The sequence below is a fragment of the Leptonychotes weddellii genome, chromosome 15 (genome assembly GCF_054177405.1).
Source record: "Leptonychotes weddellii isolate Sample4059 chromosome 15, ASM5417740v2, whole genome shotgun sequence".
Taxonomy (NCBI): Eukaryota; Metazoa; Chordata; class Mammalia; order Carnivora; family Phocidae; genus Leptonychotes; species Leptonychotes weddellii.
Genome location: NC_138383.1, coordinates 27,453,866 through 27,474,201, shown reverse-complemented (window position 1 = coordinate 27,474,201; position 20,336 = coordinate 27,453,866). Strand labels below are relative to the sequence as shown.

Below are 20,336 nucleotides of genomic sequence, written 5' to 3'. Positions count from 1 at the left end.
CATGGTGGTGGTGGTGGGGGGGGAGGTGTGGAGGATTATTTCCATTCAACCACAGCTTTTGCCCATACACCCAGAGTGTATCTGAGGAAGGCCTCCAGGAAGGAGGGCTGGGATGGCTCCATCCTCATTTGTGCGAACTTGGCTTTATTCATCCATGTTGTTCATTAGAAAACTCTTGAGAGTCAGCTCTGGGCCAAGCAGCAGGCTGGGTATGGGGAGGCAGAGATAGGAGACCCAGTTCCTGCCCTCAGAGAGGCCCAGGTAGAGACTCAAGACAAGTAAACAGAGTCACAACGCCACATTTTGAGAGGGATAAGTTCAGGGAGGGAGGGAGCAAGTTTGGCAGAATGTGTGCTGGGGGCTTAAGTGCCCTGCTGGCTGACTCTTGAAAGGAAGGGGAGGTGTGGGCCTCTGAGGAGCATGCTGGGCCAGAAGACGGAGCACACAACAGTGTGTGTGGGGTGGGGGGAGATGGCTCTCGTGCCTCCTCCTTGAACATCCCTCTCCTTGTCTTTCATCCTCCTGGTCTCAGTACTTCGTACTGAATATATTGTTTTCCTCCTTTTTTAAGGCAAGCAGCTAATTTCTCTCTGACCCTGGCCCTCTGCCAAAGGTGAGTAGCAGTATTAATGATTTCATCAATATGCTGGGATTTTTACTTACCAAGGCCGTTCTGCTGGTGGGAGTGCTTTTTCTCTTTTTGTCCGACACACTATATAAATAAGGGCACTCTTCATAAAGAGGTTGGCAGAGTGTCGGGAAGCCACAAAAGATGGCCTAAAGCCTTTGGCTAGTGACAGAGGGGCACAGTTTGCTGAAACTAGGCCTCTGGGGGCGAGGGAGGGAACAGGCACTGGAACCCGGGGACAGATCTGTGTGTGAAGAGGCCTCCTTGTGAGAACCCTCCTACACTGTTGGTGGGAATGCCAGCTGGTGCAGCCACTCTGGAAAACAGTATGGAGGTTCCTCAAAAAGTTGAAAATAGAGCTACCCTACGGCCTAGCAATTGCACTAGTAGGCATTTATCCAAAGGATACAAAAATGCTGATTCAAAGGGGCACCTGCACCCCAATGTTCATGGCAGCACTATCTACAATAGCCAAATTATGGAAAGAGCCCAAATGTCCATTGACTGATGAATAAAGAAGACGTGGGGGGCACCTGGGTGGCTCAGTCGGTTAAGTATCTGACTTCAGCTCAGGTCATGATCTCGGGGTCCTGGGATCGAGCCTCATGTAGGGTCCCTCTCCCTTTGCCCCTCCCCCTGCTTGTGCTCTCTCTTTCTCAAATAAATAAATAAAATCTTAAAAAAAAAGATGTGGTGTAAACACATATACACACACGGAATATTACTCAGTCACCAAAAAGAATGACATCTTGCCATTTGCAACAACACAGATGGAACTACAGTGTATTATGCTTAGCGAAATAACTCGAGACTGACTTCACTCTCCTCCTTCCTTCCATTCCCTTGCCAATGCCTCCCACTGGTGGTACCAACTGGACCCTGGCTGGAAGCACAGGGCCGGGGGATGAGGTCCATAGAAGTCAGCCTCCTGGGGAACAGAGCAGGGTGAAGAAGAGCACAGAGTGGGTGTGGATCTGGCTGGGCAGACGGAAGCCCTTCAGCATAAGTACTTATCAACCTTATGGGGCTGGACAGCGTCGCTCCAAAATTCCTATGTTGAACTCCCAACCCCCAGTGCCTCAGGATGTGACTGCATTTAGAGATAGTCTTTAAAGAGATATTGAGGGGCGCCTGGGTGGCTCAGTCGTTAAGCGTCTGCCTTCGGCTCAGGTCATGATCCCAGGGTCCTGGGATTGAGCCCCGCGTTGGGCTTCCTGCTCTGCGGGAAGCCTGCTTCTCCTTCTCTCACTCCCACTGCTTGTGCTCCCTCTCTTGCTGTGTCTCTCTCTGTCAAATAAATAAATAAAATCTTTAAAAAAAAAAGAGAGAGAGATATTGAAGTTAAAATGAGGCCATTAGGTTGGGCCCAGATCCAGTATGACCAGTGTCATAAGAAGAGGACACAGACACAGAGAGAAGACCACATGAGGACACAGGGAGCGGGTGACCATCTGCAGGCCAGGGAGAGAGGCCTCAGGAGCAACCAGCCCTGCCAAGTTGATCTCGGACTTCTGGCCTCCAGAACCGTGAGAAAATACAGTTCTGGTATCGAGGCCACCCCGTCCGTGGTACCTTGTTATGGCCGCCCTAGCCGACTACTATAATCCACATGCTATTTAGCACCTAACTTATCCATTATGAATTTGCTTCTCTGTCTCCCCCACTGGACAGTCAGCTTCTCCAGGACTCAGCATAGGGTCAGGTCGGTGCTTAAATGCTTGTGAGAGAAATGGATCATTTAACAAGAAAATAAAACAACAGTGGCAGTTGATGGAATACGAAAATGCTGCAGTCGCAGGTGGCAGTCGGTGGCTTACGGGTCACAAGAGCAGCAATGATGCTGGAACCGCGATCAGACTTGTCACGGTCCAGCACTAAGTGCCCGCGGCTACGATTCGGGCTTTAACGAATGGAGGCTTCTACTCTTGCAGCAAGCCACGCAGAGAGTTGACACTACTTAGTGGGCACATCTATAGGGGTCGAGCAGTGTAGTGGAAGGCATATGGCCTTTTGGGGAGTTTACAGGTTCTCTTTCCTTCTGTGTAAGATCGCCAGGACATTACCTGTGGCATCAGGTAGTTGAACAGTTGAACAAGACAATCCAGATTCCTGGTGCAGTGCTTGGCACGAGTGCATCAGTCCCTTGAAGCCTTGAGAGGTCCTGGGTGAAAAGACAGAAGCCTCGAAGGTCCAGTTTGCCTGCCCCCAGCTGCTTGACATCTTCTTCCCTTTCATGAATGAACGCTCGCTGGGGCGCACACTTCCTGCTGCAGGCTCAGAGGGCTCCCGATTCATCTTGCTCCCACATCCCTGTGGTCCTCCTATCTACCCACCAGCATTCCCCTGTCTCAGTCACAGAGGCATTAAATAGGATGTTGGAGGGGAAACTTTCAAAGCTCAGAAGAGGAAGGAACTTTCTTAAGAAGATCTAGAGGAAAAATTCCCACCTTGCAATTCCTCCCCTGTTGACGGTTTGGGTTCTTGGCTCACCTCCCTGATCATGGAATAAAGCCTTCTACTTCTTTACTGGCGGTTACTGCAGTGGCCTGGGGAGGGGGGAGGCCCGAGTGGGGGAGGGGAAGTGTGTCTGTTGTCCCCGCGGGCAGCTAGCTCTGACTTAGACAGAATTAGAAACTTGTTATGAGGCTGGGAAGACTATATTTAGCTGGGAGCATGTTTGCTCTCCCTAGAGCAGAGTCTTCCAGACCTTCCTACGACTGGGAGATTGGAATCTCTACACTTGACCCACCAGCCAGAACTGTGTTCTCTCTTCCCTGTGTCACAGGGCCTTGTGGCAACAGTGAAACCCACCTTTTAGTGTAGCCCTGGGCCTTGGGTCACCCTGGCCCCTAGCCCTGGGGCCAGCTTTGTCACACCTCCGTAGGTCTACCTGTCTCCAGCTTGAGGCATAACTAAAGAAGGTTGTGGGTTCTGGAAAGGGCCCAGGCTGTGCTGGAAGCCTGGTTCTGTCACTCAGGTATCTGACAAGTTACTTCACCCCCTGTGGCCTCACTTTCTCATCTATAATAAGGCTAATAATAGCTACCTTCTGGGTAGGTGTGTGGATTCCAAGATAACACAAACAAGCAGTAATTGCTCCTAAAACATTACTTCTCTCCTCCTTACCAGCCTCCCATAGAGTGGGAGGGCTCTGGGATGACTTGCTGCTCTTTCTGGCTGACAAAGATGATAATGGGCTCCCAGGAGCTATTTTGTGTGTATGTGATTCAAAACATTTCATTGGATTAAAAAGCTCAAATATGAATAAAAACTCTTTACAGGTCAAACTCTGAGGGATATCTAAAGAAAAAATTCTTCTCTTGCAGTCTCAAGATTGGAGATAACCAGTGTTCATAGTCTTGTGTGCCTTCCACACAGTTTCTATCTTCATTCAAACAGAAACACATATAAAGGTGTTTTCTTTTTTCTTTGAACAGGTTAGGATCCCACTAAAATGTTTCTCTGCAACTTCCTTTTTCATTTAACTAGAAGTCATGGGCATGCCTCTAGGTAAATACATAGGGACATAACTTGTTCATTGTAATAGCTGCATAGGATTGCATAGCCTTCCATTTGACTTTTTTCCCCACTGCAATGCTGCAATGACGATCTTTGCACAAGTATCCTCAGCAAATTGAGCTTTGATTTCTCTGGGGTACTCTACCCAACGTATGATTATTGGACCAAAAGGTCACCCTGAGAGGTTACTTTCCCCAGGTTTCTGAGTCTCCGTCTCCGAATTTGTTCTGTTCACTTTCGCTTTTCCAGCTCCAAGGAGGAGCGAGCCCGAGACGTCTCCCGGCGGAGAAAATACTAGTTGCCCCGCAGCATCCCGAGGGCAGCGGATGCAGGAGGCAGCTCCGGGGCCAACGGACTCCCGGGGCGCGCTGCACAGCAGGGCACGGAGGACGGAGGCTCGGGCGCTAGTGTGACCTTGGGCCAGTGCCTGCCCATCCCCGGCCTCGGTTTCCTTCTGCGCAGTCTGTGTCTCCAAGCAACGTAAGGCGTAGTCCGGGCCCAGCCCCGGTGTGACCTGTCATCTCTGCCTTTACGTGTGTCCTGGCCTAGTTGGCTGCGCCTGCCTCCTTCCTCCCCATCAATCTTCCCTCCGCGCCGCCCCACCTTCTCGACTGCAGGTGGCTCCGCCAGGCCGGAAAGGGTAACGCAAGCGCCAGCGTGAGTCCCTCCTCTAGCTCGGTCATTTATTGCTTCTGCCCGGCTCTGACCCGCTCCGTCCCTTTCGGCTCGGCTGTCGAGTGCTCCCGTCTGAACCTGGCCGGGAGCGAGGGCCGCGCCAGTTCGGCCCATCCTTTGCTTCTGCCTGGCTCGGCTCTCCGGCTGCGGCTGCGGAGAGAGCGCCGCGATCCTCGGCTCGGCCAGCAGCCTACGCCCATTTCGCCTGTCGCCGGCGCTTCCGCTTCCGGTAGTCCCAGGTCGTGAGCGTCCGAGGCGCCTACCATGGCGAGGAGCCGGCTGGAGACCGTGGGCAGCGTTTTCTCGCGGTGCGTGCTCGGAGCCGGTGTGGGCTGAGGGTGCTTCCTCCGGATGGGGGCTCTCGACAGCTCACGCTCTTTCTGGGTGGGTCAGAGCAGGGCGAGACCTTCTCCAGAGTGCGGGAGGCTGAGCCGGGTGAGGCCCACTCGTGCTCTCTCCTGTCTCTGAATAGGTGTGCTTGACGGCGCCACTCTCGGAATGTATCTTTCCCGCCCAAGATTGCACCTCTCCTGCCCGAGTGGAGTTCTCTAGGAAGAGGAAGGGAGGAAGATGATGATGGGCCCGGCTGGGCCATCTTTGTATTTCCTTCGACGCGACGGGGATGGGGCGAGGGGAGTGGGACGCACATGAGAAAAATAGGACTTAACCCCTGAGCTTTGTTAGGGCGGTTTGGAGTATGGAAATATGTTAACTGTAGGTGGGGAACACCCCTGCTGTGGCCTCCTTCCGGTTCGGTCTTGTGGACTCCGTGATCCCACTGATGTCCCAGACTGTGCTAGACTGATTCAGGGGCTTAGACAGGCTGTTGTAACTGACTGTCCTTCGTTATTTTTCCTTCCTTAAGGACTCGGGACCTGATTCGAGCTGGGGTGTTGAATGAGAAGCCCCTCTGGTTTGACATATATAATGCCTTTCCCCCGCTGAGAGAGCCTGTCTTCCGAAGGCCCCGCTTGCGGTATGGCAAAGCCAAAGCTGCCATCCAGGACATCTTGTACCCCGAGGACAGGATTAGAGCGTGAGTACAAAGCCCACATGATGGACAGGAGGCAGCAGAACTTCAGAAGGAAGGATTTAGCTATTAGTCTGGTAACTTTAGTGGGAGTCGAGCCAGGGCTTGCCCTGTGGAGGAGGTCTTGTGTATCTACCAAGTTAGGAATTCAGAAACAAATTCTGGGAAGTAGAATCTGGAGCCCAGCAATGGACTGATAATTGCAATTATAGCTACCCGTTTCTGTGCGTCTGTTAGCACTATGCTAAGCCCTTAAAAAACATTCTCTAACTTAGGCCTTATTCTAATCCTATAAGATCAGTATATTGTCTCCATTTTATTCATGAAGACTGTGAGGCTCAAGGAGGTCAGTTCACTGGGAATTCAGTGGCACAGCTCTTTCCCTCAAATACTGATGTCAGTTTTTAGTACCCAGAATTTGTATGATTCTTTTTTCTTAAATATTAAGATTGAAGGTTGTACGTTATTCAGGGTAATACATATTCCTTCTTCTTCTCCTTTTTTTTTTTTTGAGAGAGAGCATGCGCACGCACACACACAAGAGCACGGGGGAAGAGCAGAGGGAGAGAGAGAGAGAAGCAGACTCTGTGCTGAGCATGAAGCCCCAGGCGAGGCTCGATCTCACAACCTTGAGACTGTGACCTGAGCCAAAACCACGAGTCAGATTCTCGGCCGACTGTGCCACCCAGGTGCCCCTGTCCCCTTATTCTTTTCTCTATTTCCGGATGTAAGAAAACAATTTATGAAGTCATTATATTCTCATTTGAGGTGTAGGCCCCTTTCATTTGAGGAATCTCCTCCCCTGGCCCCCAACACTCCTTGAGGTAGGAGAAGAGTATGTTTTTGCTCTACTTGGAAATTTTCAGGGTAGTTCCCGAGCTCTTTGGGGGCATTAAATACTTTGTCAGTGCTTTTCTGGGTAGGCTCATTGCATGCACTTGGTCAGGATTTATACATTAAAATCATTTGTGGGTGTGCCTGGGTGTCTTAATCAGTTAAGCATTCGACTCTTGTTTTTGGTTCAGGTCATGATCTCAGGGTCCTGGGATTGAACCTTGCCTTGGGCTCTACCATGGAGAGTCTGCTTGGGAGTCTCTCTCTCCCTCTCCTCCTCCTCCTGCTCGTGCTCTCTATCTCTAAAAATTTAAAAAAAAAAAATGTGCTTTTTTTTCCCGTGCTTCTGCTGTGTGAATAGCAGGAACTAGGTGATAGGTCATTGGAGAATGTGGAATATTTTACTGCTTCTTTTATTACTGTTAATGTTAAAATAATAATACCTTGCATTTAAGTAATTTTTTGAACCTTTATTTTTGTGGCTTCTTTTTAGTGTTTTTAATATTTTTAAAGAACTTATAACAATAAAATAAATTCCAGATATAGCAAAACCTAAATGTAAAAAACGAAAGCATAAAAGTACTAGAAGAAAACATGGGAGAATTTTAAAAATAATCTGAGTGATAAAGATCTTTGTAAATATAAAACCCAGAAGCCATAAATGAAAATATTAAAATTTTCTGCCCAAAAAAAGTACCACAAACAGAAACAAAAGTCAGCCAACATACTGGGAAAAAAATTTTGCAACAAGTATGACGGGCTGATTTCCTATTTATACTGCTGTATAGTTTGCTTATAAATCAGTAGAAAAAACCCACCAAATGAAAGGCAAAGAACATGGATAGGGCACAGAAAAGGAAATTCAGTTTGCTTTTAAACATGAAAAGATGTCCAGTCTATTTCATAAGAAAAGGCAAAAATAAAACGAGTTATATTTTTTCACCTGTCAAATTGACAAAACAAAAAGTTGGAAAATAGAATTTGGCCCGGGTGTGGGGAAATAGACATTCTCATGCATTATTGGTGTGAACGTAAATTGGCACAGCCAGTTTGGGAAGTATTTGGCAGTTTGGAAGGCCATATTACAAATGCACATACCTTGAGCTAGTAATACTATTTTTATGAATTTATTTTAGACTCATTTTCACAGTATACTAAGAAATATTGATAAAGTTAATCGTTGCAGCACTGTCTAAAGGAGCAAAGGATTGGAAACAATCTAAGTTCACTGATTTGAAATGATCTCTAAGAACTATTAAGTAGAAGAGGCAGGATGTACAATAGTGTTTTCTGTTCTTGGAGTTAAACTGTACGGCTGGGGACAGGGAATGATAGATGCATATATGCTTGTACTTTAGAATATTCTTGGATGGATACACAAAAAACTGGTTAGTGTTGCTTCCTGGGAGGGAACTGGGGTTGGGGGCAGAGGTGAGCAGGAATGTTAACTTTTCATTGGATACCTTTTTGTAATATTTGGTTTATTTGCCATGTGCATGCACTACTTATTAAAAAAAAAAAAAAAAGCTTATGTTTGGACTAGTAATTTTTCTTTACTCCGTTCTTGGCCGTGATCTGTAAATGGAGATTTATATTGTGTTGTTTATATTTTCTAGGAAATTTTACTCAGCCTATGGATCTGGTCAGAAAGCTTTTGATCTGTTCAATCCAAATTTCAAGTCTACTTGTCAACAGTAAGCCATTTTACAATTCCTGGGTTAGTTTTTTTTGTTTTTTAAGGAATTTAGTTATTGGTTTGAGGAGTTTTGTTGAATTCCACCGCAGGGAAAAGCCACTCCTCTAGGAAGACATGTTAAGGGAATGCTTGATACTGTGTGACAGCATGTCTTGATGACTCTCAATATACAGCCCTCAGATGTGGTCTGCTTGGAATTCCAGGTTTGTGGAGAAGTACATTGAGCTACAGAAGCTTGGAGAAACAGATGAAGAGAAGTTATTTGTGGAAACAGGGAAGGCTTTATTGGCAGCAGGTGTCATTTTGAGAAGAGTAGAAGCAAGGACTGTGAGTATTTTTTGATTAAAATTGTTATTAGGGTTAGTTGTCTATTTGTTAGAAGTCAAAGGAAGACTTGGTTTTCCTTCTCCAACCTTGGTTTATGTCCCTGAACACCAGGTCAAATACTGGTAGATGAAATATGCTGAAATTTAAAAAAAAAAAAAATGTGTACACACACACACTAAAATTTTGTGATAGTGACTGCTACTTGGAACAAGTGAGTTGTCATTAGGGCTTTTGAAATTATGGTTCTCCAGAGATTTTTATCACGTGTATTGCTTGTTATAATAGAATTTGACCTGGGATATTAATGTTACGTTTTGACTCCATGATAGAATGTGCTTAGTCATACAGCTTCGGCCAGTCAGTGGAGTGAAAATGACATCTGTGTGATGTATTTATGTCTGGTCTTTTAAGCAAAAGGAAGGTAGTCACGTTTCCTGGGAATCTGAACCCACGGGTGTCAAACCGCAAACAGTATTGGAAAAAAACCAGCCTCTACAAGAAGTTCCACAGGACCAGCATTTGGAGACATCTGAAGAACAGCCGAAAGGTCTCTCACCTCCCTGAAGAACTTGTATACCGTGTATACTGATATCCAAATTGTATTCACTAGATGAATGTTGAACTGTTTTTAACAGTTGGACTGTGTAAATGTCTCCCAGTCTCTAAGGCATTATGTTTGCCTTCTTTTAGTTCCTGTTTCTAGGTTGTCATAAAGCTGAGTTTCATGGTTTGAATGAACTTTTATGTTAGGACGGTGTTAAATAAAGAATTCCCTGGCTGCTTATAAAGTAAATTTACTTTAAAATTGTAAATAGCATGAAGAAACCTTTATAAGTATGGTTTGAATGGGACTTGTTCTGAGTAGGTCTGCTTGGATTTCTGTGTTAACATGTGAGTTGGCTATATCTGATTCTCGGGTATCTTTCTCTTTTTTGGCCCCATCAGGCTTTTACTTGTGCATATGGTATGTCCCCTGGGCCACCTTTCTGTCTGCAGATAATCTTCACGTTTTGTTATAGAACTATTGATCTTCAACTTGAGAGGTCAAGTTGACTTGGGCTTTGTGGTAAGAGTGAGAACCTATCATTGTTGATAGACAAAGGTCAAAACTATAGCTTTAATCTCATAGATTAGGTTGAGAGTGCTGGAGACAATTAGCATAGGCCCAAACCTAGTCTGCTTAGTAAAGATTTGAATGAATAAATGATTACATCCAGCTGAAGACTGAATTCAGAGGACATCTGTAGATAACTGGATTGCCAGGAGGGGGCCAGCTCATTTAGATGCCGTGATCCACCGGCATCCACCTGCCTCCCTGGTGTGGAGATGTGGTGATGAGACCTTACCAACCGTTCTGCTTTCTTCATTTTCATACCTTCTCCTGAATGAATGACATCTTCTGAGTTTCTGGCCTTTATATTTGTGATCCTAAGGCCACTAGTTTTCAGCTACTAGTAATAAGCTGCTTCAGAAATTCCTGATTTTAAAACTCATGTAGCTTTTCTGTTCTTTGTGTACAGTCTCTTCCGTCTCCTGGTAGACCCAGGATAGAGCCCACGCCTCAGCCCCGGCACGGCCTTGCACATGGTGCTCTGTGAATGGAAGGGGAATAGTACATGAGGCAAAAGCAGTTCTCAGCCACGCTGCATCTCCCTGCCACCCGTCAATGGTTTGCGATTCCTTTTGTTTGCGGAATGCTTTACTTTTAGATGGGAAAGTAAATTTCATCCATTCAACAACCAGAGACAGCTAGTGAATGCCGAGCTTGGGGAGGAGGACTTAAGCGGGGGGAAGAGACAGTTCTGTTCTCAGAGGAACAATTGTGGGGGGGTGGGGGTCACTCATTAACTTCTTTAGACTTTCTGGAGTTTAAAAGGAAGTTTTTTGCCATAATGATGAAGACATTTTTAGAAAGTTGTTTGATACATACTTTTCTTTTTTTAATTTTTCTTTTTTAAAGATTTTATTTATTTATTTGACAGCAAAAGAGCACAAGCAGGGGGAGCAGCAGAGGCAGAGGGAGTAGCAGACTCCCCGCTGAGCAGGGAGCCCGTCGCGGGACTCAATCCCAGGACCCTGGGATCATGACCTGAGCCGAAGGCAGACGCTTAACCAACTGAGCCATCCAGGCGCCCCTATTTTTTTTTTTTAAGATTGATTTATTTACTTAGCATGAGCGCGAGGGGCAGAGGGAAAGGGAGAGAGAACCTGAAGCAGGCTCTTTGCTGAGTGCGGAGCCAGACGTGGGGCTCGATTTCACGATCCTGAGAACAGGACTGGAACTGAAGCCAAGAGTCAGATGCTTAACCGGCTGTGCCACCGAGATGCCCCCGATGCATAATTTTTTAAAAAAATTATACAGACACATGGTTCAGAATTTAAAGGTAAAAGGCTGGTCTCCTTTCCAAAACCTATCTCCAGCCACCTATTTCTCTCCCCCAAGGCCATTTCCTTTCCAGGAATATTTTGGGCGTATGCATGGGGACACTGTGCTTACTGTCCTGTACCTCATTTTTCCATTTAATATGTCTCAGATCCTTTGTGTGGATGCCTAGTGATTTAATCAGTGCCCGAATGACAGAAGTGGCTCTGTGTTTTCTTGGGCTGCAAACAGGCTCGTGCTGCTGTGGGTGTATCCGTTACAGCGGTACTTCTAGAATAGCGTGCCTTTGATTTTGGTGTTGTCCTCCATAGAAGCAGCTCAGTTACGCTCCCGCCAGCAATATACAGGGATGCCTGTATCCCCACACCCTCACCAGTACACTTCCAGCTTGTGTTTTTTGTGTTTTTTTAAAGATTTTATTTATTTATTAGAGAGAGACCATGCACACGCACAGGACGGGGCGGGGGGAGGGAAGAGGGAGAAGCCGACTCCCTGCTGAGCGTGGAGCCAGACCCAGGGCTTAATTCCAGGACCCAGGGATCACTGCCGGAGCCGAAGTCAGACATTTAACCGACTGAGCCACCCAGGCGCCTCCATTTCCATCTTGTTAAACCAGACAGACTCTTCCCTGAGGAGAACCTAAGCCTGGGAGAAGGGAGAGAGACTAGACCTTACAGCAAACTTCCTTTATGTTGAGTCTCAGTAGTCAAAACAGTGAAAGTGAAGTGTTTTGGGGAATTCAGAGCCCTTCCCACAGTTGGTGTGGGCAAAAGCCATCGTTGGCATAGAGATGCTTGGACAGAATGGAAGTGGAAGCTCATTCTTGCATCAAGGACCTTAAAATCTAATTGGGAAGACGAGTGACTTTGGAAACAAAATGAACAGGAATTCTTTCAAGTTATGATACAAAATAATGGTAGAGTCGGGGGGAGGAGCCAGCTCTAGACTAGTCCAGGAATACTGCACGGAGAGCCTTGAAAGGCAGGGGGAGTTGAAGGAGGCATGCTGTTTCCTCTGCCTGGAGCACCCTCCCTGCCACCACAGTTTTAAGAAACTATTTTCACTGCCATTTCCAAATGGTAACTGCTCAGGGGTCCTGGCTGGCTCAGTTGGTAGAGCATGTGGCTCTTGATCTCAGGGTCCTGAGTTCATGGGCATAAAACTCTGTTACAAAAAAAAAAAAGAAAAAAGAAATGGTACATGCTTGGAAATGTTACCTGATGTTCAAATCAGATCTCCAGTCCCTTCCGGGCTGCACTCATGCATGTCATTCAGTTGGCACACCTGGTCCGCTGTTGGCACTCTGGCCTCACCCTTGTCATCCGTTCCGGAAGGAACTACCTTCTTTCCATTCAGAGTGTAAACAAGTGCAGAAATTCTTACTCATACCCACTGACGCATTAGACAGAGCCTTTCTGGAGTGGGCCCTCCATGTAGGTTTGCTGAGCTGAAGCCAAGAAAGGCATGTGTTCAGGTTACAGTGCAGTTTGCAAAGACAAGTTTGAAGTTCTGGGACTAGTTCTCGTTCCTCCAGTTTTTGTTGGTGTGACCTTGTGCCTGTGACAGTCTCAGAGTACAAAATAGGGATAATGTTTGCTTCTTTGGCTTCTAGTTAGTTACGTGAAAATTGAGACAATGCAAAGCCCACTTGTAATACGTGACAGATGCTTCTATTACTCTTGAGTAGTGGAAAACAGGTTTGAACAGGTAGTATGGAGTCAGCACGGTGGCCTCAGTAACTACCTGGAGTTGTTCAGTTGGGTATCAGAAAGTTTGAGCAGGGAAGTAACATAGTGAAAGCAGTGTTGTGTGGAAGGAAGATTGACCCAGATGTGATACAAAGAATGGCGTTGGCGGAGCCGGCAGGGAGGGGGGAGGGCAGGAAGAGGAGACTTTGGTCTCTGCAGCCATGCCAAGGTTACAAATGAGTGACCAGAATACCTGCATCACTAACAGCAAGGTTGGGAAGAGGGCTTCAATTCTCAACATACTGAGAGGTGATGGTGCATCGTCCAGGTGGCAGACAAAGGGATGAGTTGGATGTCTGGGAGATGGGGAGGAAGTCCCTAGCACAGGGGTAAGGGTTGGAGCCAGGAGAATGAAAGCTCTCCAAGGGGAGTGTAGAGAGACACAGGATGTTGGGGGCTGAGCCAGGTGAATGCTCTTAGTTAAGGGACAGAAGGAACAAGAAAGTCAGCAAAGGAAACTGATCCCACAACTCCCATCATCTATATAGCAAGGCTTTTTTTTTTTTTTTTTTAATTTATTTGAGAGCAAGAGAGCTCAAGCGGGGGGTGGGAGGGTTCAGGGAGAGGGAGAAGCCGGCTCCCCACTGAGCAGGGAGCCCGACTCAATGCGGGGCTCCATCCCACGACCCTGGGATCACAACATGACCTGAAGGCAGACCTTTAACCCACTGACCCACCCAGGCGCTCCTATGGCAAGGCTCTTTTAAGTGGTCCTGGATTCACAAGATTTTTTAGAGTTCTTCCTTCGCTTCTGTTTAGTAGGCCTGATTCTTGATCATGTGTCCTTAAAAGGCAAACCCAAGTCTTTTTGTAATTTTGTGTAACACTTAGTGTCGTGTTCTCTGATCATGAAAGCAGTATTATAGAAAATTTGGTGCTCCCAGAGGATTCCTGATTTTTTTTTTTTAATGGTACCCTTCTCTGTAAATAAATGATGGCTTGCCACTTAAAAACATTCCACAGATTCTCTCTTTGACAAAAGTCATTTAAGTGGGAGAAGATTTTCTCTGAGCCCCACACTGGTGCCTACCTCTGCCCCTGGGAACCCAGATAGGCACGCAGGAGTTGTGGGGCCTCTTCCATCCTTCTAGGCTCTCCGCTAGGAGCAGGGCTAACTCAAAACCGGGCCGGCTGTTTTCCTGACTACATGGGCTCTAGGGCCCAGGACATGCCGTGGCTCTGGGACTGCAAGTGCTGGCTCTGCCTCAGGAATGTGGAGCTAGGGACAAGGAGCGGTGAGCGGGTGTGTGTGTGTCGGGGGTGGGGGCATGAGATTATTACTTCGCTCGGGGTCTCCGTGTTCCTGAGCTCTATTCCAGAACAGCCAGAAGGTGGAGGCGTGATTGGCGAGGTTCATCATGTGTTTTGAGCCTTTGACGGTGCTCAGGGAGATGGATGCCTGAGCAGGTTCGGTGAGCCACTTGGTTGAGGTCACCTTGTCTGGTGGAGGAAGGGCACCTCCTGTGGGGAAGACAGTCTAGGGTAGCGCTCAGTGTGGCCTGTGGCCGTGTGACTGGTGAGCCCGGCGCTGGAGCAGGTTCTGTGGAGATGCTGAACCACACTGTTTCTGCTCTGGCACTCAGATGGAGAGGTCGCTAGGGGAAAGCAAAGGCAGGAAGTGGAGGCTATGTCCCCTCCATCCATGTGTATTACAGGCAGAGGACTTTAGTTGAGTGAGTGGTGGCTGACAGTGAAATTACATTTGGGGTAGAGTTTTACCCTCGACTGATGCTTGTCTGAGACCGGAACTTAAATGGCAGTCACCTGACCTTCTAGTTGGTCTGTTCTTTTAATTAAAAGATAGTTCTAAGCAACATCAAGTAGTGGTCTATTTATTATTTATCAAGCATTTTCCTTCCAGCAGTTAGTGAAAGGTCAGTGGCTTCAACGGATGCTTTGTTTTTGGTGAGTAGCTTAGATGAAAAAGATATACAATCAATCTCTGCTCCCTCCTGTTTGCTCATGGGCAGGACACTGTTTAATAGTCATTGTGGCATTTAGGATCGCAGACCTCTGAAACATGCAGAAAAGTGCTTGTGCATCCCTTGCCGCTGACCATTTCTCCAAAAGTAAACATCAGGTTGTGATTATGGTTAATAATGAGATATTGATTGTTTGAAAATGTCACCACCCGGGACCATTTGGCCCCAGAACCGCTAGGTGGCGCTGCACTCTCGTGCTGCTCAACCACATTAATTTTATTTCCTTGCCTTGGGGTGCTTGCCTTTCAAGGTTGGTGAGTGTCCTTGTAAAATAATGTTCTGGCTGAGGTTTAGGAAGCCGAGTCCTGGGGTGCTTGGGATAGGGTAAAGATGGGAGCTGATAGGCCCCAGGACAAATGACAAAGGCCTGTGGGGGAAACCATGTTTGCACCATAGTGGGAGCAGGAGAGGAAGGAGCTAACTGGCCGAGTCCCTAGAGACTGCCCAGAGCAGCGTTTCCTAACCTTCTCCAGTCAATGACAAAATCTGCGAATTTGCTGTGGAGGACGGACTGGGGGAGTGGTGTGGGCAGAGAGACAGTGTGGGGTAGTGGAAAAACCCCAGGCCTTGCCAGGTCAGGCCTGGAACTGAAGCCCTGATCAATTGCCTTGTCTTGTGACATGAGGGGATCAGGTGAATAACTTGACCCTCAGTTCCCTTATCTGTAAAGCAGGGGTCCTAACATCTCCTTCATCAAGGTGCTATACGGGTTAAAGAAGAGCAGGAAGAAAGTTCTTGGCACGGAGTCAGTCTTCGCTCTCAGTGCTTGGAAGGCTCTCAGCAGCTGTTGCTTCCCACTGGGTGAAGGCGAATGTACATTAGATTAAAATGGAGAAAAGGGGCGCCTGGCTGGCTCAGTCGGTACGCGTCTGCCTTCGGCTGGGGTGGTGATCTTGGCGTCCTGGGATCGAGCCCCTCGTTGGCCTCCCGGCTCAGCGGGGAGTCTGCTTCTCCCTCTGCCTCTGCCCTCCTACCCCCACTCACTCATGTGCGCGTGCGCTCTCTCTAATAAATAAAATCTTAAAAAACAAAACAAAACAGAAGAAACAAAAAAACTAGGGTAGTGTCCCTTTTCACCAGGTACTTGTCTAATCGCTTCTCTCTTCTCAACTCCTCCCCCCAGCAGTTGCGATCTCTTTTATCTTCTTCCAACCTTCTAGCACTAAACCAATCAATCAGCCAATCAATCAAACAATTAAAAACAAAAAGACAAAGGAGAAAGCTAAAGAACAACCTGGGAAATCATCTATTATTGGAGTTTTTTTTTGTGTGTGTGTGTAGAAAGCAATGTCTTAATGGCATTCCTTCTGTTTCCTCTTTCCTTCCTCATTGTTGCTTCCCTTGCCCTCCTTGTGGTAAACTTTTGCTCCTTTCTTTCTCCCTCCTGCCCCCTGATTGTGGAGGGAAGCCAGAGGGTTACTACCTAGAGGTCCACCAGAAAAAAATGGCTCCAACCCCAGAAACATTGTTCCCGGGGGTCAGGGCTGCGCAACCCTTGGGGCAGGAGTTTCTGGAACTCCCTGTGGTCCTCCTCCCGGTGAAGGGCAGGGTTGATGCCAGGGTTGGAATGGTGGGTGGGATGGGAGTGAGGTCTGGAGAGCCAGAAAGATCTATTTATGTCCTGGGGCACCTGGGTGGCTTAGTCAGTTAAGCGTCTCTGCCTTCGGCTCAGGTCATGATCTCAGGGTCCTGGGATCGAGCCCCATGTCAGGCGCCCTACTCAGTGGGGAGTCTGCTTCTCCCTCTTCCTCTGCTGCCCCCCTCCCTGCCGCTTATGCTCTCTCTCTCTCTCAAATAAAGTCTTTAAAAAAAAGAAAAAAGATCATTATGTCTTTCCCATTGTCCTGTGCCCCGTCACTCCATTTGACCCTGGTCGGTCTGCAGTGGGACCCCTCTGCCACTGGTCACCTGGGGTGCTAGTCTAGAGGACACAAGCGCTGAGGGTGCCACTGAGGGACATTACAGAGGAAGAGCTCTGGCCTCTTTCCTCTTCAGGTGTCAAAGAACTGGGTTCCAATCCCGGCACAGCCACTCCCTGTATATGACTGTGGCTTTGGACAGGTCATTAACCCTTCTGAGCTGCATTCACTTCCAGCGCAGGGTCTGGAGCCTAAGAGATCCTTGACAGTGTACTTGTTGAGTGAATGAATGAACAAATGAATGGTTTCCCCATCTAAGCATAGGGATAATAGTACTGCACCAAGTATGTTTTGGGGTGCAGAACCCAAAGAAGATGCTGGTTGTGGCAGAACTTTGGCAACTCTGAAGCCGTCTACAGTTCCATAAAATAAAGATGCCGATCCGAAGCAAATGTCCTGGGAGCTGCTGGTGCTGGGCTTGCCCCGGGAGAGCGGAGCCCAGGACTTCGGACTCAGGAGAGCGGTGGCAGCAGGCCAGGACAGCTGGTCTAGTCTCTGTGTGTTGAGGAATTCTGCAGGAGATGCCAGCTTCTTCAAACCCCCTCCTGGGTGCTTGCTTTAAATCCCGAGGGTGCTCAGCATTATCTCTTGAATATTAAGCACGAAGAGAATTGGATCCTGGACTTTATCACCAGCTGCCTTTGGCTTCTGCCAGGTGAGGTGAAATGGCCCTGCTCCGTCTCAGCAGCGAGGGTCATGACCTCCCTGCCTCCCTGGAATTCATTTCCTTCCTTGGGTCCTGCTCCCTGCTGGAACCATTTTCCCCTGCCCTGGCACGAATGTCCCTCTGGCTCCTCAAGGCTTCCAGCTCCTGAAATGTATAATTCAAGGGACAGTGGGCTTGTGTTCCCGTTTCTGCCGGCAGCCTCGAGCTAACTCGTAGCCCGGGCGGGGTCTCCCTGTTCAGGCTGGGGACAGGGTGGGCCTGCCTGGCTCGCCTCAGCGAGTGTGCCCGCGCCCGGCTCCTGGTTGTCCCGGTCAAACCACACTCACGGGCCTTAGAGAAAGCCAGCTTAATCCCAGAAAGTTTTCAATTTAAATCCTAAGAAGGCAAAGCTTGTCTTTGGCAACCCTGCACCATCCCTAACTTTCCTACTTTGGGTTGTGAGAGAAGACAAAAGGGCGTGGGAGACAGGCCAGATGAGTTGGAGGGGTCCGGTCATCTGAACAGCAGGCAGGTCAAGGGCACCAGAATGTTCCACAGTCCTGCAGCATTCCTGCTGTGTCTCTCCTGGCCTTCTGGGCGATCTAACCTCCAGTGCAGCGTGTTCTCAAGGTTGGAACTGTTTATTCCTTCCCTTTTGATTATTGTTTGACACACCTAGCGTGGCTTCTTAAAAGAACCACTTTGAATACCTGTAAAGTCAAGAAGCTCAAATTTAGGAAAATCTCACCGACAGGACTTAGTTCCTGTGTGCTGTTGACTCATAATAACTATATTATAAAATTATTACAATATAATTTATTATAATTGCTATTATATAATAATAAATAATACTAATGAAATTCACATTATAATTAATGCTAATGAAAGATAGATGACAGATGTTTATTGCTCAACTAACATGTGTTGCCAAACCCCAAAGGGGTTACTTTAAGATCTAAAGGACCTGAATGTACTTTACTGTCATGTTGAAGAGAATAAAGCTTTCAGGTATAATCAAGATTTCTTATATATGAGAACTCAGTGACCCATAGGCAATGTCTGCCATAAAAAAAAAAAAAAAGAACTGAGTGTACCTCCATTGTTTACTGACATTTAAAAATATCTCCTTTAGCGCACAACTGAGGCAGAAGATGGTATGGAGAGCAGCTGGGGCACTGGATGAGGCTCTTGGAGATCCTGGCCCAGCCCTGACTCATCAACTTGTTGGCTGTGTGACTTTGGAAAATCATTCAACCTTTTTAGCCATTTGTGAAATAAGGGGGTTGAACTACAAGACCTTGGAAGCCCTATTCTCTGGGTCTTTGGTCCAAGAAGAGCTGCAAAGATGGGGAGAGCAAGCACATTCCAAGACTTACTAAATACTTAAAACCTTACTTTTTTTTTTTTTTAAGATTTTATTTATTTATTTGAAAGAGAATGAGCAGGGGAAGGGGCAGAGGGACAAGCAGACTCCCCGCTGAGCAGAGAGCCCAATTTGGGGCTCAGTCCCAGGACCCTGAGATTATGACCTGAGCTGAAGGCAGAGGCTTAAGCAACTGAGTCACCCAGGCGCCCCCAAACCTTCTCACTTTTAAATTTTGATTATGGATGGGAATGCAAGCTGGTGCAGCCACTCTGGAAAACAGTATGGAGGTTCCTCAAAAAGTTGAAAATAGAGCTACCCTGTGACCCAGCAATTGCACTACTGGGTATTTACCCCAAAGATACAAATGTAGGGATCCGAAGGGGTACGTGCACCCCGATGTTTATAGCAGCCATGTCCACAATATCCAAACTATGCAAAGAACCCAGATGTTCATCGACAGATGAATGGATAAAGAAGATGTGGTGTGTATACACACACACACACACACACACACAGGAATATTACACAGCCATCAAAAAATGAAATCTTGCTATTTGCAATGACGTGGATGGAACTAGAGGGTATTATACTAAGCGAAATAAGTCAGTCAGAGAAAGACAAGTATCATATGATCTCACTGATATGTGGAATTTAAGAAACAAGACAGAGGATCATAGGGGAAGAGAGGAAAAAATAAGACGAAACCAGAGAGGGCGAAAAACCATAAGAGACTCTTAATCAGGAAACAAACTGAGGGTTGCTGGAGGGGAGGGGTGTGGAGGGATGGGGTAACTCGGTGATGGACATTGGGGAGGGTAATTGTAATGAGCACTGGGTATTATATAAGACTGATGAATCACAGACCTGTACCCCCGAAACAAAGAATACATTATATGTTAATTAACTGAATTTTAAATTAAAAAAATAAATTTTGATGATGCAAACACTCGTAAGGGTAGAGAAAATGGTATGATCCTCCACATGTTCATCATGTAGACTTAACCATTATTAATATTTTGCTCTATTTGCTCATCTAGATCTTCTCTGAAGATTTTGCTTATCGATATATTTTTCTGTATCTTAAAGTACGTCCAGACATGACTACTCTCACCCAAGGCTTCAGCCTGCTTCTCTGAAAAATAAGACCTTTCCTTACATCAACACCATTACCATTATTAAGCTTAACAAAATGGCAATTAACAGTAATTCTGTAATACTACCTGATAACCAGTCCATATTCACATTTCCAGGCTGTCTGCCGCCTCCTACGTCAGCCCGTCCCTGGGGCCAACCATGGTTAACTCTGTGTTTGGTGCTTCTGGTGAGTAGCTTCAGGGGGGTTCATACCCCCAGCTGCTGTCGTCACCTCCTGGCTTTCTGCTAGGAGAGATGACAGGTAACTTCGATTCTCTCTTCTTCCACAGCGGCATTTACCCCCTTAGTTCCTCTGTGTAGTAACACTTACTAAGGTTCTGTTTGGGGTTGAATTTTGTACCCTTTCCCCCACCCCCCAAAAAAGGTATGTCAAAGTCCTAATTGCTGGTGCCTGTGAATGTGACGTTATTAGGCAGCAGGGGCTTTGC

At 47.1% G+C, this 20,336-nt stretch overlaps 1 protein-coding gene and 1 long non-coding RNA gene across 4 annotated transcripts; one reads left to right on the top strand and one right to left on the bottom strand.

Moving 5' to 3' along the window:
- Window positions 1-1,394: 1,394 nt before the first annotated feature.
- Window positions 1,395-4,647, bottom strand: LOC145717365 (uncharacterized). Of its 2 annotated transcripts, none has more exons than XR_014140543.1 (2): window positions 2,692-4,647; window positions 1,395-1,937 (listed from the first exon to the last, which is right to left on the bottom strand). It is a non-coding gene; the product is annotated as an uncharacterized LOC145717365 (long non-coding RNA). The 2 variants fall into 2 exon arrangements; XR_014140542.1 differs by having other exon boundaries at window positions 1,395-1,915.
- Window positions 4,648-4,971: 324 nt separating this feature from the next.
- On the top strand, window positions 4,972-19,697 carry MRPS23 (mitochondrial ribosomal protein S23). Of its 2 annotated transcripts, XM_081805268.1 has the most exons (6): window positions 4,972-5,130; window positions 5,688-5,858; window positions 8,303-8,380; window positions 8,586-8,709; window positions 9,121-10,378; window positions 10,692-11,052. In XM_081805268.1, the coding sequence occupies exons 1-5, from the start codon at window positions 5,087-5,089 to the stop codon at window positions 9,271-9,273; spliced, it is 570 nt and encodes a 189-aa protein (XP_081661394.1). In that variant the 5' UTR covers window positions 4,972-5,086; the 3' UTR covers window positions 9,274-10,378; window positions 10,692-11,052. The 2 variants fall into 2 exon arrangements, with proteins under 2 accessions (XP_081661394.1, XP_081661395.1); XM_081805269.1 differs by lacking the exons at window positions 9,121-10,378; window positions 10,692-11,052 and adding an exon at window positions 18,520-19,697 and having other exon boundaries at window positions 4,978-5,130.
- The last annotated feature ends 639 nt before the right edge of the window (window positions 19,698-20,336 follow it).

Coding starts and splice junctions, on each gene's coding strand:
- MRPS23 (XM_081805268.1), top strand. CDS start 5,087: ATGGCGAGGAGCCGGCTGGAGACCGTGGGCAGCGTTTTCTCGCG. Junction 5,131..5,687: donor GTGGGCAGCGTTTTCTCGCG/GTGCGTGCTCGG, acceptor TCCTTCCTTAAG/GACTCGGGACCTGATTCGAG. Junction 5,859..8,302: donor CCCGAGGACAGGATTAGAGC/GTGAGTACAAAG, acceptor TATATTTTCTAG/GAAATTTTACTCAGCCTATG.